Source organism: Chenopodium album, chromosome 17 (assembly GCF_948465745.1).
Source record: "Chenopodium album chromosome 17, dcCheAlbu1.1, whole genome shotgun sequence".
Taxonomy (NCBI): domain Eukaryota; kingdom Viridiplantae; phylum Streptophyta; class Magnoliopsida; order Caryophyllales; family Amaranthaceae; genus Chenopodium; species Chenopodium album.
The window spans coordinates 2,327,200-2,344,449 of record NC_137850.1 but is presented as its reverse complement, the minus strand read 5'-3'; the positions used below and the strand labels follow the sequence as shown (position 1 = coordinate 2,344,449).

At 34.1% G+C, this 17,250-nt stretch overlaps 1 protein-coding gene across 4 annotated transcripts; it reads left to right on the top strand.

Annotated features, from left to right (window-relative positions):
- The first annotated feature begins 9,943 nt into the window (after positions 1-9,943).
- On the top strand, positions 9,944-16,769 carry LOC145589370 (DEAD-box ATP-dependent RNA helicase 53, mitochondrial-like). Of its 4 annotated transcripts, XR_014101664.1 has the most exons (9): positions 9,944-10,423; positions 11,257-11,384; positions 11,542-11,950; positions 12,289-12,387; positions 12,491-12,718; positions 13,990-14,151; positions 14,822-15,318; positions 15,973-16,228; positions 16,420-16,769. XR_014101664.1 is itself a non-coding variant. In XM_081645909.1 (8 exons), the coding sequence occupies exons 1-7, from the start codon at positions 10,013-10,015 to the stop codon at positions 15,275-15,277; spliced, it is 1,893 nt and encodes a 630-aa protein (XP_081502035.1). In that variant the 5' UTR covers positions 9,944-10,012; the 3' UTR covers positions 15,278-15,318; positions 16,420-16,769. The 4 variants fall into 4 exon arrangements, 1 of the variants encoding a protein (XP_081502035.1); XR_014101663.1 differs by lacking the exon at positions 15,973-16,228 and having other exon boundaries at positions 14,822-15,332; XR_014101665.1 differs by lacking the exon at positions 15,973-16,228 and having other exon boundaries at positions 14,822-15,332; positions 16,404-16,769.
- Positions 16,770-17,250: the final 481 nt, after the last annotated feature.

The window sequence follows — 17,250 nt, the reverse complement described above, 5'->3', positions numbered from 1 at the left end:
CAAATGTGTCAAGTCGAGCACTTCATCTACGACGTTCTGGTTTCACCAACTCTTCATAAAATGGCTATAATTTTCTTGTTTCGTATCGGAATTGGGCATATAATCTATCGTGGGAAAGCTCTTGAAACAACCTATCACCTCCAACTTGAATTACTTCAAGATCACTTTCATTTTGAGATCATAGATATCTACACTCAGCTCAAAGTCAGCCCTACTAGATTCAATTATTTTAAGTCACAAAATAACAATCACAAATAATAAGTACATGGAAAAATATTGGTGTACATACACATGAGTTGGACATAAATATTTCGAGGAAATGTGAGTGTATTTTAGGTATTTGAGTGAATTAAAAAAAAAAAAAAGGATAATCTGGTCTTTTCATAGCGTCCAAAAATGGGAAAATATAATTAGGAACAACATTTTGGGACGCCGAAAAAGGAAAGAGGGAAGATCATCAACGATGGAGCGAGTACGAAACATGACACTTATATTCTCAAAATAATCAAACACGTCATTTTCAACTTTGTGAATTTTTCACTATAATATTAAGAAAATAGGAAGTTCAAGAATGTTATTAACCACACAATTACATATGTGATGCACAACACAAACACATTACTCATGTTTTAGATCAGGGGATACTAAACAAACTCTTGTACCACTTCATAGGAATACTGAATTCATTTCTTACCTTTATCATGGAAACTTGCTAACTCTGTCATTACTTAAAAAGCACAATGTTCTTCATCCATGCTTGATAAAAAACTCAACACAGAAGAAAAATGGTTCGATGCAATCAATCATCTAAGTGAGATATACATTGTTCCCATAAAGATAAGAAAATCATAAACCTTTACTCACAAATTAGTCTTGAAGACTTCCAAAAAAACTTTATAAATTGACATCGAAAAATCCTTGAGGTAAAAATATCTAGAAACACAATCCTTAAGAAAAGGTTGTAAGACTCTAATCTAATAAGCAATTAGAAATGAACTAAGGACTTGTTTGACATCGTTTTTATTTTCAGTTTCCAATCAAACAAAAACAGGAAACAAGAAAAAAGTGTTTCCAAAGTTTGACTAATTTTTTATTCATTATATGACATATATCATATGATTTTGAAAAACAAAAAACCACAGTGATGCAAAGTAAATGATCAGGATGACGTACTAAGTTAAGGCAATACTCTATAACATATATATAGACACTAAAAACGTAAATTGAGGCAAACGCATAACCATCGTTACATATTTAGTCATTTTCATGTTTTGCATCAAATAAAAAATAAAGAAATCTAAAATTGATGCCTCGATCTTATATATTCTGCTTACAATTAAAAAAAAAAGTTACATAGGCGAGAATAAAGCTATCAAGAGACATAAGTAATCCAATCTGCATAGTCAATAAATTGTCATTTAAACATTCATGTTGGGGAGAATGCACAAACATATACTAAAAACAATTTATTTTAGTAAAGGATAAGGTTTATAGTGGGTATGGAATTAATCTAATACGGAGTACTCACATAAAAAGTCACGGAACATGAAATCTTCTGCTAAAAAGCAAAAACCAAAGAATACATAAGCCAAGACTTTGAGTCCAAGACTAAGCTAATTCATTTTACATGTATTATCTTCCACATTGGACAACAAAGGTCTCCTACTAAGTATTGAAATTAAACTTGGAAAAACTCTTTAAAGTTCACATGGGGAAAATATTAACAAATATCCCTATCAGGAAACTATATCCCTCACATGACAATGTTAAATCCAAGTTCAAAACAAAGTCAAGCATGAAAAAACAGGAATATGCAAACATACATTCATGTTACCTTAGACAAAAAGCAATCCAATGATCATCACTTGCATTGCACGGGCATTAACTAAGTACTTTGAACTCTTGAGATGCACTGAGAATATAATCTTGTTCTTCCCAAGAATAAGATTCATGTTGCATCATGTGGAAATAAATTTCTATAGAATTTTTCCATATATATATATGGAAAAATTCTAAAGAAAAGTCGTCTTTAGTTTCTTTAAACAAATGTCAAGAATAAATTAAATGGAACCAAGTAAGAGCATGCATGGAAACAAGTAAGAGCACCTAGATACTAGGATTTAAAATAATATAATTTTAAAACTTGAAAACTCTCTCTTAGGTGGACATGAAAAGAGTAATCAAACCTTGACTTTATTTAAATTAATAATTCAAAATATTACACCACTAACGTAACATATCAAAACATTAATATGCTTGCCACCAAAAGAAATCCAAGAGTAATTAAAAATTAGTCATGCTTTAGTCCGCGAGAGTTATAGTGCCACTAAGAGCTTTTAGGATTCTCAAGCCTTAATGAGTATTGAGCTCGAGAAGAGCCTTAAGAAGTCTCGAGCTTGAGCCGAGCCTAATTTTTCGATCTCGACTCAGCTCGTTAATTAACGCCCCTAATTACCACCTCAAAAATTCATATTTTGAAGGAGGACCCCCAACAAATCAAGTTAGGGAAAGCAAGTTGCTCCATGAGATTTCGATAGTTCCCCAAAAAGCGTTTGTTTGAAATCCTTGAATTGGAGCCACAAGAAGAAATGAGAACCATCAAATCCTAAGAGGTTGCTACTTATTAAAGTCATTGGGATTTTCAATGTTCAGTGTGGCTATCCAAGTTTGAAGACCATTTAAGTACCCTCCACCCCTTATTAAAGTCTCAATAGGTTCTCTCCGTGATGACTCATATGTCATATATGAGGGAGAACGAAGAACAACTAATAATCAAGTCCAACAGTTCCAGATCTTCCAACTCTCTAAGCTAGTATAGAATATCCTTAGTTATTATATGTTTTAATGTGTGTTATTGTCTGTAATACCCCATGATTTTGTAAGTTATTTAGTCATTACTAGCTATTGTCAATAGCAATTTTACCCACACAAATTAAGAGCCTAGTCCAAATCACCTCAAAGCCCAACTTTACATCTTATTTCTAAACTTTGACATATATTTGGGCCATTACCATTATCTTAACTCTACTAAAACTAAGAAACAACAAACCCTTAAGCCCAAATCCTTATTTTAATCAAAGCTAATATTACTCCTTATTTTTCCACCATAAAACCTACGTATAAACCCTCTTTTTCACACATAACTAGTGTGTGTCCCGGGCGATGCCCCGCATTGCTAGTTTGTACTTCTTTAATTTGATAATTATGTTCAATTGTTGTATAGCTAGTGTGTGATTTGGGCGTTGTCTCGCATGTTACGGTTTTTTTTTTTACTTCATATGTATTTATTTTCTAATCTTGTGAAAAATAAATAAATTAAATAACCTATAATTTAAAAGGAATATATAATGTTAAATATGTGAAATTTAAAAAACTAATAAAAGTTAGTTGAGATGGTAAGTGTGTAGCATTTATTTGTTTAAGGTTGAGAGTTCGAATCTAGATAAAACCGTATTTTATTAATTTTGTTAAATGAAGTCGCAAGCTTACGTGTCGCTGACGTGGCATTATGACATGTTGTCATATACGTTGAAGAGTGCCACGTGGCACCGTTCCTTTAAATGAAACACCTTTTAATATATATATATATATATATATATATATATATATATATATATATATATATATATATATATATATATATATATATATATATAGATTGTTGCTGCGTGCCTTCTCATACTGCTTCACACAAAAACAAAAAAAATCGCTGCTGCTACCCCAGCCACCAAGCACCACCACCACCACCACCGGCGTCAGCCTGCTGCCGTGCCGCCCAGCACACCACCGGCGACCCTAGTTCGCCTCTTCTCTCCTCCTTTTTTTTCTTCTTCTTCTATTTATTTAAAGTTTAAATTTTTTTTTATAATCATGAATTTGACTATTGTTATTATTATGAGTTGATTGTGTTTATTTTATATAAAAGATTACAAATTTATGATCTTTATAATGTTTAAATTAGTGAAGTAATTTTCAGATTTATTTAATTGAGAAAATAACAGTTTAAACCTTGGTTTTCATGATTTTAGGTCTTAAAACGTGTTAGTCAAGTTTCTTAAGTATATAGTGTTTATATTATGTTAAAATTATATTTTTAATGATTAAAACTAATTTCAGATTATTAAATGTAGATTTGGGAATTTAAAGCATTCTAAATCATGTTTCTTAGAGTTTTCTATACACTACATGACCGTTATGATTAATTTATGTTAATGGCTTATTAAAGTATCAAGTTTAAAGTTTAAATCAATTTCCAGATTTTTGTGATCTGAATTTTATTGTTTTGGTATCAAAAATAATAGATTTTGATGTTTTTACATATATATTTAAGCTATTATTCCATTATTACAAGTATGGGTTGTTAAATTTGCAAAGGATGCGTGTAGACACCCAAATGTGTCTCCCCAAAACCAAACCCAGTGATGAGTACCTTTCATGTCATTTGATTATCGAACGAGGCGAAAGTGTGAAAAGTCTAGTGATGAGGATGTTTTTATTAAAATATCTCTTCTTTCTGTTTTTGAAAATATTTCTTTTCTTACCCTATTTGTGAAAAACGTGCAGTCCAGTTTAGTTTGATCCATGATATGGGTCCAATAATAGTGTAGTTGGATTGGATTTGAAAAGACCTTTTCAACGATATATTATAAGGCCAATTCCGATGAATAATGAGGAAGTTATGGCCAAAATACTAAACTGGGCTCAAACCGGATTTTACCTACGACCCAATGATCATGTGGAGGGTCCAAAGGTTTAATCTTATTCCTAAACTAATTAGGATTTATTAGAAGCTTCCATAAGTTTCTAAAAGATCTTAATTATCCTTTTTGAAAAGATAAGATCATAGAATTTGAAATTGAATAAAAACTTTCCTTTTTTAAAACTTTTCTTTTTTAAGTCCTAATTCTACTCGAATTTAAAGATGTTCAAAGACAGTCAGATATTATTTTTGTGACTCATAATTTTTATCCAAATCTTATATGGTTGGATAGATCTTGAAATTATCTTTACAATGATATATTATATTATTAATTCCGAGCTATAACGAAAAAGATATGAAAGGAATACGAAACTCCATCCAAAACTGACACCGTCCCACTATTTCAGCCATATATTTTTATCTACAAAATATTTTAATCTGATTTTAATTGGGTTGCAAAGTAGACTTCAAGAGCTTTCCAACGACATATTATATGTCTTATTTGGACTTCTAGATCAAAAGATATGATAAAAACAAAATCCACAAAAACTGTCTTGCAGCGCCGGACGACAGGCTTGTCGCGCGGCGACAGAGGCTATTGCAGCGACAGCGTCGTGTTTTATTCCTTTTCGAACTCCGATTCCTTTTTTATCATATTCCGGACTGTTTTCATTATAAATAGCGTCCTTAAACCCCCGTTTTTAATCAACAATCATCATCTTTTTCTTTCTCTCTAGAAGCTTTCTTCTCTCTCTATTCTTTTTCTAAACCTTCCCTCAAACACAATTCCTCATACATTAGATCTAGACACACCTAGCCAAGTTCGAAGTTGCTTTCGCCTTAGACGGGAAATGTTATAATTTCTGAGGGTTTGGTCCCAAATCTCTATTTCAATTATTTAATTTAATTCTTTAATTTTATTATTTTCCTTGAAGTTACTAACGTGTGTATTTTGTTATTAGAAAGAGATACGAGGCATCCAAGTAAGTACTTTAATTGTTTAATTGATCTTATGATATAGAAATCATGTTAAGATTGTTATTTTGGTTCCTAGTATCATGTTAGGATGCTTTCCTTAGTATGATATTTAGGGTGATTTGCTTATATCGATTATGATTTCTAGGATGCTTCCTATTTTCTTTCCTAATATCATGTTAGTATCATGTTAGGGCTAAAGTTTTGATTTTTATTGTTTAGTGACATGTTAGGGTTTGTTATTAATCTTGTTAGTATCATGCCTAGGATCTTGCTATTAATATTATGCTTTAACATGATTATTTTAATTATGATTGTTATTATGATTATGATTATAATTATGATGATTGTTATTATGTTGCTTGATGCTTATTATTGTTATTGCTTGATCACGACTTTTATGCATGTTTAAAGGGAATTTGTACTTGTAATCACGCTTAATAAGATAATTAATAATCTTGTTTAGGGCTAATATGATTATAATTCAAGTGATCGCCAATAATAGTTTTATTTGTGCATTAAATTCAACCAACATAGATAAACAGGTTTAGGGTTAACTTATTGATTGCATGTTAGTCAGAAAGCGCACATGAATACGAGCAGAATGAAGTAGAGGCCTATTTAGGGTAGGTTCAATCTCTTTTAGGTTGGATTTGTACCTTCATCCCCGAACACCGGTCTTGGTTACAGACCTAGTGGAGTTGACGATCTCATGGATCGTTAAGGGGTGTAACCTTCACCCTGTGAACGGTTTACAAGTTCCTAAAATTTGTTGGCGACTCTTTTACTCTAACTTCCTTCCCTTTGGACGCCACCATGCTTAAGTGTATGATCATAGCGGGGCTCAAGTGTAGGATGGCTTGAAATATTCCCTACAATGCGTATAAACTAAATTTTCAAATTTGGTTAGTAGATTAAACATGCTGTAATTTCATATATAAAGATGTATTTTAAGGTTTTTATGAAGGAAACTTAAAGAACTATATATAAGCTTTTGATTTTAATTAGAGGGAAGGTTTTAAAGTGTTGTTTAATTAGATTTTGAAGGTTTTAAAGTAAGTTAGTATTGCTGTAAATTTGATTGCTTGGGTATATATATTGATTGAGATCTTATTGTTTGGTTTAGGAGAGGACTTTATAGAAGGTGATTTGTAGGTAGTAAAGTGGCATACCAATTCGATTACTCAAGGAGTCAAGGTACGTATAGGATTACGAAAACCTTGACTTTAGAAGAATGTTTAAGGACTTGGAAGGACTTAGAATCATGCTAGGGAACTTGTGATGGAATGAAATTGTATGGTAGCAAGTTTCATTGATGATTAATGTGATTAAGTAATTTAGATTGATGTGTGACATGTAATCTTATGGAAGCTTGTAAGTATGTTGATTTATCTTGTAAGTATTATGTACTAACTTGCAAGATGAGCTTGGAAGCAAAGGTAAGTGAATATGTAAATTTCACAATATGGAAATTTTATTACTTGTTCATGATTTTCGAAATGGAATGAGTAAAAGGAGAATTAAAGTCTTATAAGACGAGGTTGAGGATTTGAGGTGTCTTATGCACTTAAGGTGTTTATACACTGAGGTAGTTAAAGGATTCAATACTAAATATTATTTGTCACTAATAAATCAAGAATTGAATTGGAAATTTGAATTGCTTGAATGATTAATGTTTGATTGGTTGTATTGTTTTGCATTTGAGTCATCACCAAGTTTAAACTTGTAAATCACGTAAAGTGCAAGATGGATGAGCAATAAAACTCTAGATTTGTGCACATCTAGAGTATTGACAATCAAGGGTTGGGGTTCCAGGGTATTAGCCGTGTACTTTCTAGAGGCCGTCTGATCTACGAGTCTCTTGTTTACAAATACTTTTTAAAACTATAAGGAGTTAGATGAGTTCTCATACTAGCTATGGCCAAGGAGTTGCGCCCGTTGCCATTGGATGTTTATTGATTTTTCCGAAAGGAGGCATGGGGTTTTTCTTTTTATTGATGTTCCAAATTGGAGCATGGGAGGACAACCTTGTCTATTGCTTAATCCAATGAATGAAATGAAATGAATTAATTACTACTAATTGGCGGAGTCTTAGTATTGTTAACAGTTGAGTCGTGTGTATGAGTTAATAATTAAATTGTGTGTGATGAATGATTATTAGTAGCATGTTAGGAATTCTTTATTATATTTCGTAGCTTGTATGTAGTCAGCGTTGCTGGTTGTGTGCCTTTGTGTGTCTTTTCTTGGTCATGGCCTTTGCCTTTCAATGACCCTGTGATGATTCAATTTTTACACTTGTAATATTGGGGGGCAGATTAACCGCAGGTATTTGCATAGTGGGACTTGCATCAAGTGATAGGGTTTTGAGTGGAGTGTTGGTTATCGTTCACAGTTTATTTCATTTCTTAAGTTTACATTTATTCAAACTCTGGTTTGATTCATTTACCACTTTTACTGGGTTTTGAATAAGGGTCTTGATGGTTCCAACTTGTAAGACTTAATTTGATTTTGTTTATTGGTTTTGAAACTTATTTATAACTGAGTTAGTTTTTCCGCTACTAAATTCTGAATTAGCCTTAACGTCTAAACACGTGACGGTAGCACGTCAGTAATTCTCTTGGATTTTAATAAAGATATTTACAGGTTTAAAGTGAGAATCATTGGGGTGTTACATTGTCGGATTATTTCTAATTGTTTTACTTATGAATTGACTAGTAGCCATTGTAATTGGAAACAATTTTGTAAGTTGTAGTGTAAAGACCTACTAAAATCTAACACTTTTTGTTAGAAAAAGGTAGCCCAGTTCATTATTACACCCTTCGTGTTTTAATATTAAATGTTGCACTCTTTTTTTGGCGAAAAACTACATTAAATATTATATCTTTCTCTTCTTATGGTCTCCACTCAACTCACTACTACAATACTTTTTTTATTTTTTATTTTTATTATTGTTTTCCTCTCTCACATTCGTTATTTTTATATAAACTATTAACCCCGCTATATTTCTTTTACAATTTCAGGGTATCTTGTGTGTGGCTGGGCGCACCATTTGGTCGCTTGTAAAAGAACAAAGTAACCCCTAAAATACTGATCAAGTAACCTTTAACACTGATTGAGTAGCCCATATAACACTGACGAAGTAATCTAGGGCTGAGCAAAACTACAAGAAAAATTGAAAACTCGATCTGTAATCCTTTCGAAAATTAGGATACCTGATCCGATAACCATAACAGTTCGGGTACCCGTTCCAATAATTTGTTATCGGGTATGTTTATTGGGTATCATTTTAAAATTAACGGTTATCCAATCCGATTCGACAAGCAATTTTTTGTTTTTTTTTCCTACTTAAATATACTTTTCCAAAATCTAAACTCTTACTTTACTATATAATCACTTTATAATAACAATGATTAGTAATATTATTAATAATTTGGTCAAGATCATGTGGTATTGTTGTTAATTAGTGTTAAATGATATCATAATAACTACATTATTAAGTAATTATTATTATTGGATATTTTATTAGGTACTCGATAACCAATATGAAAATCCGGGTACTCGAAATTCAGGTACCCAAACTTATTGATTCGGTTTGTGGATATCACTTTTAGTGATATTGGTTATCAGTTACCCGAACTATTAGTACTAACAGTACGGGTACCCGTCCCATGCTCACCCCTAAAGTAACCCCTATAACTCTAACAAAGTACTCCCTCTGTTTTCTTTTATGTGCCCCATTAGGGATTATAGTATTCATTAAACATACTTAGACCAATGTTTGTGAATTATACCTAAAAAAAAAATATAGTCTTGTTGGTACTTGTTGGAATCGTCTCAATGAGTAGATTATTAATATTCAATTGTTATAATTTATCGTTGATGATAATTAAAAATATTATTGGTTAAAATTTTGTATCGGCATGTGTGAAGATGTGAAATGTCATTATGGGGCACTTGAAAAAAAAACGGAGGGAGTAACCCTTGAACACTGACCGGGTAACCCCTATAATACTCACGAAGTAATCTTTTTAATGGTTGGGCATACGATGTGGGCCATGTGGCTAGTCACAAATAAGAATTTAGTGTTACAATTTCTTTAATACTCTATTAATTCGTATTTTATTTAAGTCAATCTATGAACCGATCAGAGTGTAACACTTAAAAAAATAAAAAAAATTAAAAAAAAAAGGAAAAAAAATATCTAACGTGCGGCTGCTCTTTAAACCCTCAGGGTTTAACTCCAACCCCTCTTTCTCAGTTCTCCCAAATTCCCCATTTTCCCTAAAACCCTAATTCCTCCATTTAGGGTTTCTCTACTTTCGCTCTCTTCGACCAAAAATGGCGACTTCTATGCTTCTCAGAAGGCAATTCTCGCCTTCTTCTGCATCATCTCGCCGTGCTATTGCCGCCTTCTCCACCCTCTTCCACTCGAGCCACCCACTGACGGCATCTCCAGCTTCAACGGTCAACAATGGTGGTTTTCTGGGCAGTATCATCGATTCAACCCCAGTTTCTAAACCTAGCTTTGAAGGTTCTAGGATTATGTACTCGCGATCCGGTCATCTGGAGTTTCGAGCGCCTTTTGCGTCGCAGGCGGCGGGTTTCGCAGTCGCTGATTACTCGGATGATGATAAGGTGAGAGCCGGTGGTTCGGCTGATGAAGGTCTAGAGATTTCTAAGCTTGGAATTCATCCTGAGGTTATTTCTTGTTTGGCTAAGAGAGGAATCACTAAGCTCTTTCCGATTCAGGTATTGTTTTTTTAGTTGCAATCTTTGTCATTTATTTGATTGATGTATGATCATTATGTTTGCCTGATTTATTGGTGTTTTAAATACTGGACATAAAATTTATGTTTATATTTTATGTTGAGAATCGATCAAGGATTCTATTGGGTGTATCTCATTGATCAGGGTTAGTTAGATTTAATAACATGCTGTACCCCTAGTTTGATAATCTAGCTAATAGTGTCCATACTGTCCAATTTGGCATACACACACGATTAGCGGAGACGAAGTGTGTTATAAAGGTCCGGCCTTTATCATTACTTGGGATACAATATATGCAGGTGTTTTATGAGAAGAATCTTAATAGGGTATTAGAATTTTAACTCTTATGTTTATGGACTCCCAGTTCAACATTTGTAGTTGTTAGGGTGCCTTGAATTTTTACTATTTTTAATTAAGCTAGGGTAGTAGGGTAGCTATTGCATCCCTTGAAACTTGGACAATTGGACTTAATATTTGCAATTTGTTTGTCCTAATTTGTCACGGTATAAACAAAATGTGAAATGAAGGACTTTTTCTTTGAGGTTACCTTATTTCCGGTTAATTTCTATATTTATTAGGTGGTGAATTCACGGGAGAGATTCTTGTTTGTTCTTATATTGTTATTTGTCAATGTTATTGTCAAGTTGTACTTTTCATGAGAAACAATGTTGTTTTATAAGTCTATTTCTCTATGGGACTAAGGGTGCTAATGGATGTTACCATGTTAAGTAATTATAAACTTCTTATTTTGAAGTCTAAGTGGGTTTAAAGCAAGGAGAGGCTGATTTTTAAAATTTTTGTTTCTATTGGTGCAGAAAGCTGTTCTTGAACCTGCAATGCAGGGTCGTGACATGATTGGCCGTGCCAGAACAGGGACAGGGAAGACCCTTGCTTTTGGGATTCCAATCTTGGATAAAATTACACGCCATAATGCGAAACATGGGTATGCTTACTTCTTTAGCGCCAGGAATATGAACTCTTTTTATCTAGTTCTACAGTGGACCATTTTTATGATATATTTATTGATGTATGTCTTATTTTGGTACTGATTAGTCCATTCCCATCGCTGCAAAATCTGATTATATGTTTTGCTTTTGTAGGGCCGGGAGAGAACCTTTGGCCTTGGTTTTGGCTCCCACTAGAGAACTTGCACGGCAGGTGGAGAAGGAGTTCCATGAGTCTTCAAGGCTAGAAACTCTGTGTGTATATGGGGGTACACCAATTGGTCGTCAAATGAGTGATCTTAGCCGTGGTGTTGATGTAGTTGCTGGTACACCTGGCCGGATTATTGATTTGTTAAAGAGAGGAGCATTAGATCTGTCTCGCGTTCAGTTTGTTGTATTGGATGAAGCTGATCAAATGCTTAACGTTGGATTTGAGGAAGATGTGGAGGTTATATTAGAGAAGCTGCCACAAAATCGCCAAACTTTGATGTTCTCTGCCACCATGCCAAATTGGATCCTGAAGTTGACTAGGAAGTATTTGAAGAATCCATTGACAGTTGATCTTGTAAGACTGAAATCAGTGATTTCACTATTTGCTTATGCTTTGATATAGAATTAGGTTATTTGTCTCAGATTGATGAAGAATCGATTTTGGAATGTGCAAGCTATTATAGTTTCTGTAGTATCCTACCACCCCAACAAGGTAAAAAAAAAGAGGGAGGGGGGTTGGGGGGAAGGGTTTTCTATTATAATAATGTATGGGAAGCAAAGAAGGCAAAACTAGCCTTTCTTCTGTGTTATCTACCACCCAGGGTTCAGTGTTGTCTGTTGTTTGGTTAGATGTCAGTAAACCTCTTTTTCTTAATCACTTTTGAGCCTTTTTCTGTTGCTTTTCTTTTGTAGGTCGGTGATTCAGATCAGAAGCTGGCAGATGGAATCTCTTTGCATTCTGTAGTAGTGGAACATCGCACGAAAGCAGGTGTCATTGGACCTCTTGTAACGGTAAATTTATGAAACTTCTTATCTCCTCTGTTCATGGTCACATAGTATTTCTATACACAGATTTTCCTGTTAATGTATTTACTGAGCTCTGCATTACTTGCAGGAACATGCAAATGGAGGGAAATGCATTGTTTTCACTCAAACAAAACGTGATGCCGACAATTTGTCTAATGCATTGGGAAGAAAAAATTACAAAGCTGAACCTTTACACGGGGATATTTCTCAAAATATGAGGGAAAGAACGCTTAAACGGTTTAGAGATGGGGACATCAACATTTTGGTTGCCACTGATGTGGCTGCTCGTGGGCTTGACATACCAAATGTTGACCTGGTAATTACATTTTAAATCCCTTACCTTTTATTGAAAATTTTGGTACTGCTGTTTTTGTACCTTTGAGTTTGTTATTGTGTATAGTTCATAATATTGTAGTTCTGTATTTGGAGAATTGTTTTTTCCTGGTTGCATTTACTTCGATATCTGTGAGAAATTGTTCTTGTGCTTTTGTTTGCTAATTTATTTTTCTCCATAAAATTGTTCTGTAATTCATAATTTTTTTTCACTTGTCTGCTTCCTCTGATTATCCTGTCTGCTGTTTTTATATACAGTACACTATTTTTTCTATGTTTTTGTACAAGGTTTTTAGGTACAAATTTATAGCTGTTTATTTCATAGTCTAATGATCTTAAACTTGCATGTTAGTTGTAATTTTTGTGATATGTACTTGGCCAAATTGTAATCAGATCTGACCATTTTTAGTTCTTAGAACCCTTTCTCGTTTCCCCAAATTCCTAATTGTTTTAGTGTACATATATATATATATATATATATATATATATATATATATATGGCTTGTTGCTTGTTCCTAGACTGGTTCTTCCTAAAAGTAATATTAACAAAAAAAAATTCACAGCATGCTTTTCATAATATAAACTCTTGGTTTTGACGCGTTTATCAAATAACAGTGCTGAGGCTATTATTACAAAGAATCTTTGTCTTGTGCTTAACTGCTTATTCAATGCCTTCCTTGATTCATCTGAATTTTTAGTTAACAAGGGAGAAGGCTGAAGAGTGATGAAGAACTTGTCTCGATTTGTTTTGGGAAATTAAATAGATTAATTGCTGGTTAGGCTTTGTTGTGTCAACCTTTCATACGTGATTAGCTGTGTTCTAATTTCTGTATTATGGGAAATCAGCAAGTGGTGCTGTGAGTGGAAAATAGCACAAATACACCGAGGGACAAGTGAGGAGTTTTTGTTTGTATGGAATCTTTTTCCCCCTTGTCATCCACTGAACTTAATCTCTGTGTGCGACTGTGTGCTACCTCTTTTTTATATAAAGTATTGTGCCAATATTTGCATTTTGCTGTAACCAATCATGTTAATCCAAAAGTATGTGAATCTGTTCAGTCTTGTGAAGTAAATATTGATGGTTAGCTTGATTGTGTTTTCTATGTTGCTTGCAAGTTCAGTTCTTGAAAAAAGTTATGTTCTTGGCCGTCAGTTTCATTCAATGTTGGAAGTATATGTATTATATACCAATTATTTGGTTGAAATATATCCGGAACATTTTCCTAATCTCTCATATGTATTTTTTTGTTACAGATTATACATTATGAACTCCCTAACAATTCCGAGAGTTTCGTTCATCGGTCCGGTCGAACAGGTCGTGCTGGCAAAAAAGGAATTGCTATTCTCATGTATACAATGGATCAATCAAGGGCTGTTAAGGGTATCGAGCGTGATGTTGGATGCAAATTTAAAGAGGTTAATTTCTTTCTAGTGTTATTTGCTATGTCTTCTAGTATATATTTCATGATTTTTTGCTTAGTATATAAATAAATGGCTTATCGAATTCTCTGCTGTTTAAGTAATTATTTTTTGGGGTTGTTGTATAGTCATTGCATATTTGTAAATTTTGCAGTAATTACACGTTAAGGCTGTGTACAATTCCATCCTACTCTTGCTAGTGTGGGATCTTTTTAGAGGAGTTGGTGTAATGTTGACATTATTATTGTTGGTTGTTGACTTGGGGTTCCATGTCTGTTTATTTCCCCTCACCTCTGTTTCAATTACCTTTTTTTGGAGGTGCCTGATTGGCTCATGAGTTGATAACTTGATATATATAGGTTTTTTTTTTCTTTTCCATCTGCTCCTACCTTGGGTAGTTTTGTGTTAATTATGGGCTGGAAAACACGCTAAGAACATGCTTACAAGCTATGGCCGCAGTAGTTTACGTCAAACTTGCAAGGATATTGCTTCCTGCTTCCATGAAAATGAGATAAACTCTTAAAAGTTTTGTACAGATGCAAATTGTATGCAGTCAAGATGATTTTCCTTGTAGGCATGCTAGTTGATTGAGTGATCTTTCTGTTAGTTTTTGCCCGCAATATACTGTTGCATCCAGGCTAAATTACTGACTTGTTTTCTTTATCAGCTTTCTACAGTTGCGACTGATGGTGCAGAGTTGGATATGAACATGGGTGGTGGAGGTCGTTATGGATCCGGGGATCGATTTGGGAACTCTGGCTTCAGTCGTTCTGGAGGATATGGAAGTAGTTCTCGTTCTGGTGGTTATGGCGGAGATTCCTATTCTGGACGTTCTGGTGGTTATGGACGTTCTGGCGGATCCAGGGAATCTGGATCAGGTGGTTTTGGTTCTTATGGAAGTTCTAGGTCAGGTGGTGGTGGATATGGTGGTTCAGGCAGCTCTGATAGTTTTGGTAGGTCTGGTTTTAGTAAACCCAGTGGCGGTGGATTCGGTGACATGGGGAGAAGAGATAAATCCGGAGGTTTTGGCAGTTTCGGTTCAGGACGTTCTAATCAGAGCAGTGGAGGGTTTGGTAACGCTAATTCTAGTCGATTTGGCAGCTTTGGTGATGATAAATTTTAAGACGGCAGCCTGTTTTGGCGGGGCGAACAATTTTTGAGCAGGTAATTGTTCTCAGGTTGGTGTTTTACCTCTATGCATAATGTTAGTATTTTTGCTGCTTGTTTTATTTTAAATCTTTTAAGAGCTGGCTATTCATCTATCATCACTATGTGAAAAGACTGCATTTCTCCTTCCATTTCCTCTCTCATCCCTTAGTAAGGGAAAAAGACTGCATTTCTCCTTCCATTTCCTCTCTCATCCTTTAGTAAGGGAAAAAGAGGAATTCAAGTCTCTCATAATCTATAACTATTACTAAGACAAGTTCAATCATTGATGGATTTCCGCCTAAACTACTTGTGACTTGCAAGTATCTTTTTCCCCCTATTTTGTCCTTGGTTTCAAGACTTGCAACTTTACCTTAAAAAAATGAAATTGATACAACACTTTTCGCAAATAAAGAGCCGTGACCACCTCTTTCTATAATTGAAAAAAAACCTAATAAATTTGTACAATGCTCGGGACTAACCTTATTCATTACAGAGGAAGGGAAAAAGGTTGACTTGTACCCTGTTAGATTTTGTACTTGTTACACAGCTGTTCATATTTTTCGACATGTTATTGCATTCACCGTTATCCTTCTTTCTAGATGTTTTCCTACTGCTACATCCTGTGGCATCTGCGAGTCCAAGTCTAATAATAATTTGTACCTCTGCCAGGGATCCCAAACCTCTATGGTTGCTGGAGTGGATTTGGGTTTACCTGGATTAGACTTGGAGCTCATTTTTCTACAGGCGTGCAGGTGGGTGAGCAAATCTGCTGCCTACCTGAAGCCAGTAGGATGGCTCTCACCTCCAGTTTTAGCCTTTCAAATCCCTGTTTGTGGTTCAACCGGGTCACATTCCATATATGTTCCCACTTCCCAGTTGTTCTTCATGCTACTTTATGTTTTTAAAAGGTCAATGCATCATTCAGGTAATGCCGGGTGATGTTTTTGCTTATTTCCACGTTAGAAGCTAATAAGTATGCTTGTAGTATTTTGATAAATTTTGTTGATTTAATTAAAATCTTAAATTGCTGTTGTATGTTGGAGTTGTGTTGAATCATGCATATTTTCATAAGATCAATTAGACCAACTTCAGGTTCTTAGTTTAATTCTTTTGCAGCTGCAGGCAAGGATATTTGATTGCTATATGGAAACGAACATGAGTAGCAATTTCTGGAACAATTATGGAGTGTGCATCAGTTAAATTAATTCAGATCATTGTTTCTTCTGAAATCAAAGTCATGATGATAATCATACAAGTGTTCTTGGTTAAAAATATAGTTTTTTCTTTATGAACGTAATACCTTGTTTGTAGACTTGTAGTATATAACCAGTTAGAGTAGGCACTACCTAATTATTTATGCTTAAGACTATTCTGGGATCTCGGCTCTGTCCTTATATAAGTAAATAAGGTATTTTGAAGAGCTTGTATGTCATTCAAATATGCGTTTCTTTGTTTTTTGTTTTGAAGTTTTGGTGATGTACAGTACGTTGTCCTCCGAGGAACCTTATAAACGATCTTACCTCGCTTAGGCGCTTACCCACAAATAAAGAGTTGAACTCTAGATTTTTTGTGGACTTTTTTTTTCCGAAATTGTTTCTCGTAGAGTCGTAGTATCATTTCTTGGAAGGTACTTTGTATAATTTTTTAGGTCGATTGATATGTTAAGCTTAACTTTTTATTTGAAGTTATAACTCCGTAAGGGTTCCTAAGAGTTAATCCTTTCATCTTTTGGTTGAGCCAATTAGTGATTTTGTTGTTATTTGTGGCCTTGTTGAGTGGCTAATTTGCACATAACACCTGATTAATGGGACTATAGAACTTAGATATATTTGAGTGGAGGATTAAATCTTAGCTTATATGAGCAGATAGTAAGATAAGACATCTAATCATAGAGATTAGTTTAGATAAAATAATGGTAGATATCATATGATTGTTATATTTTAATTT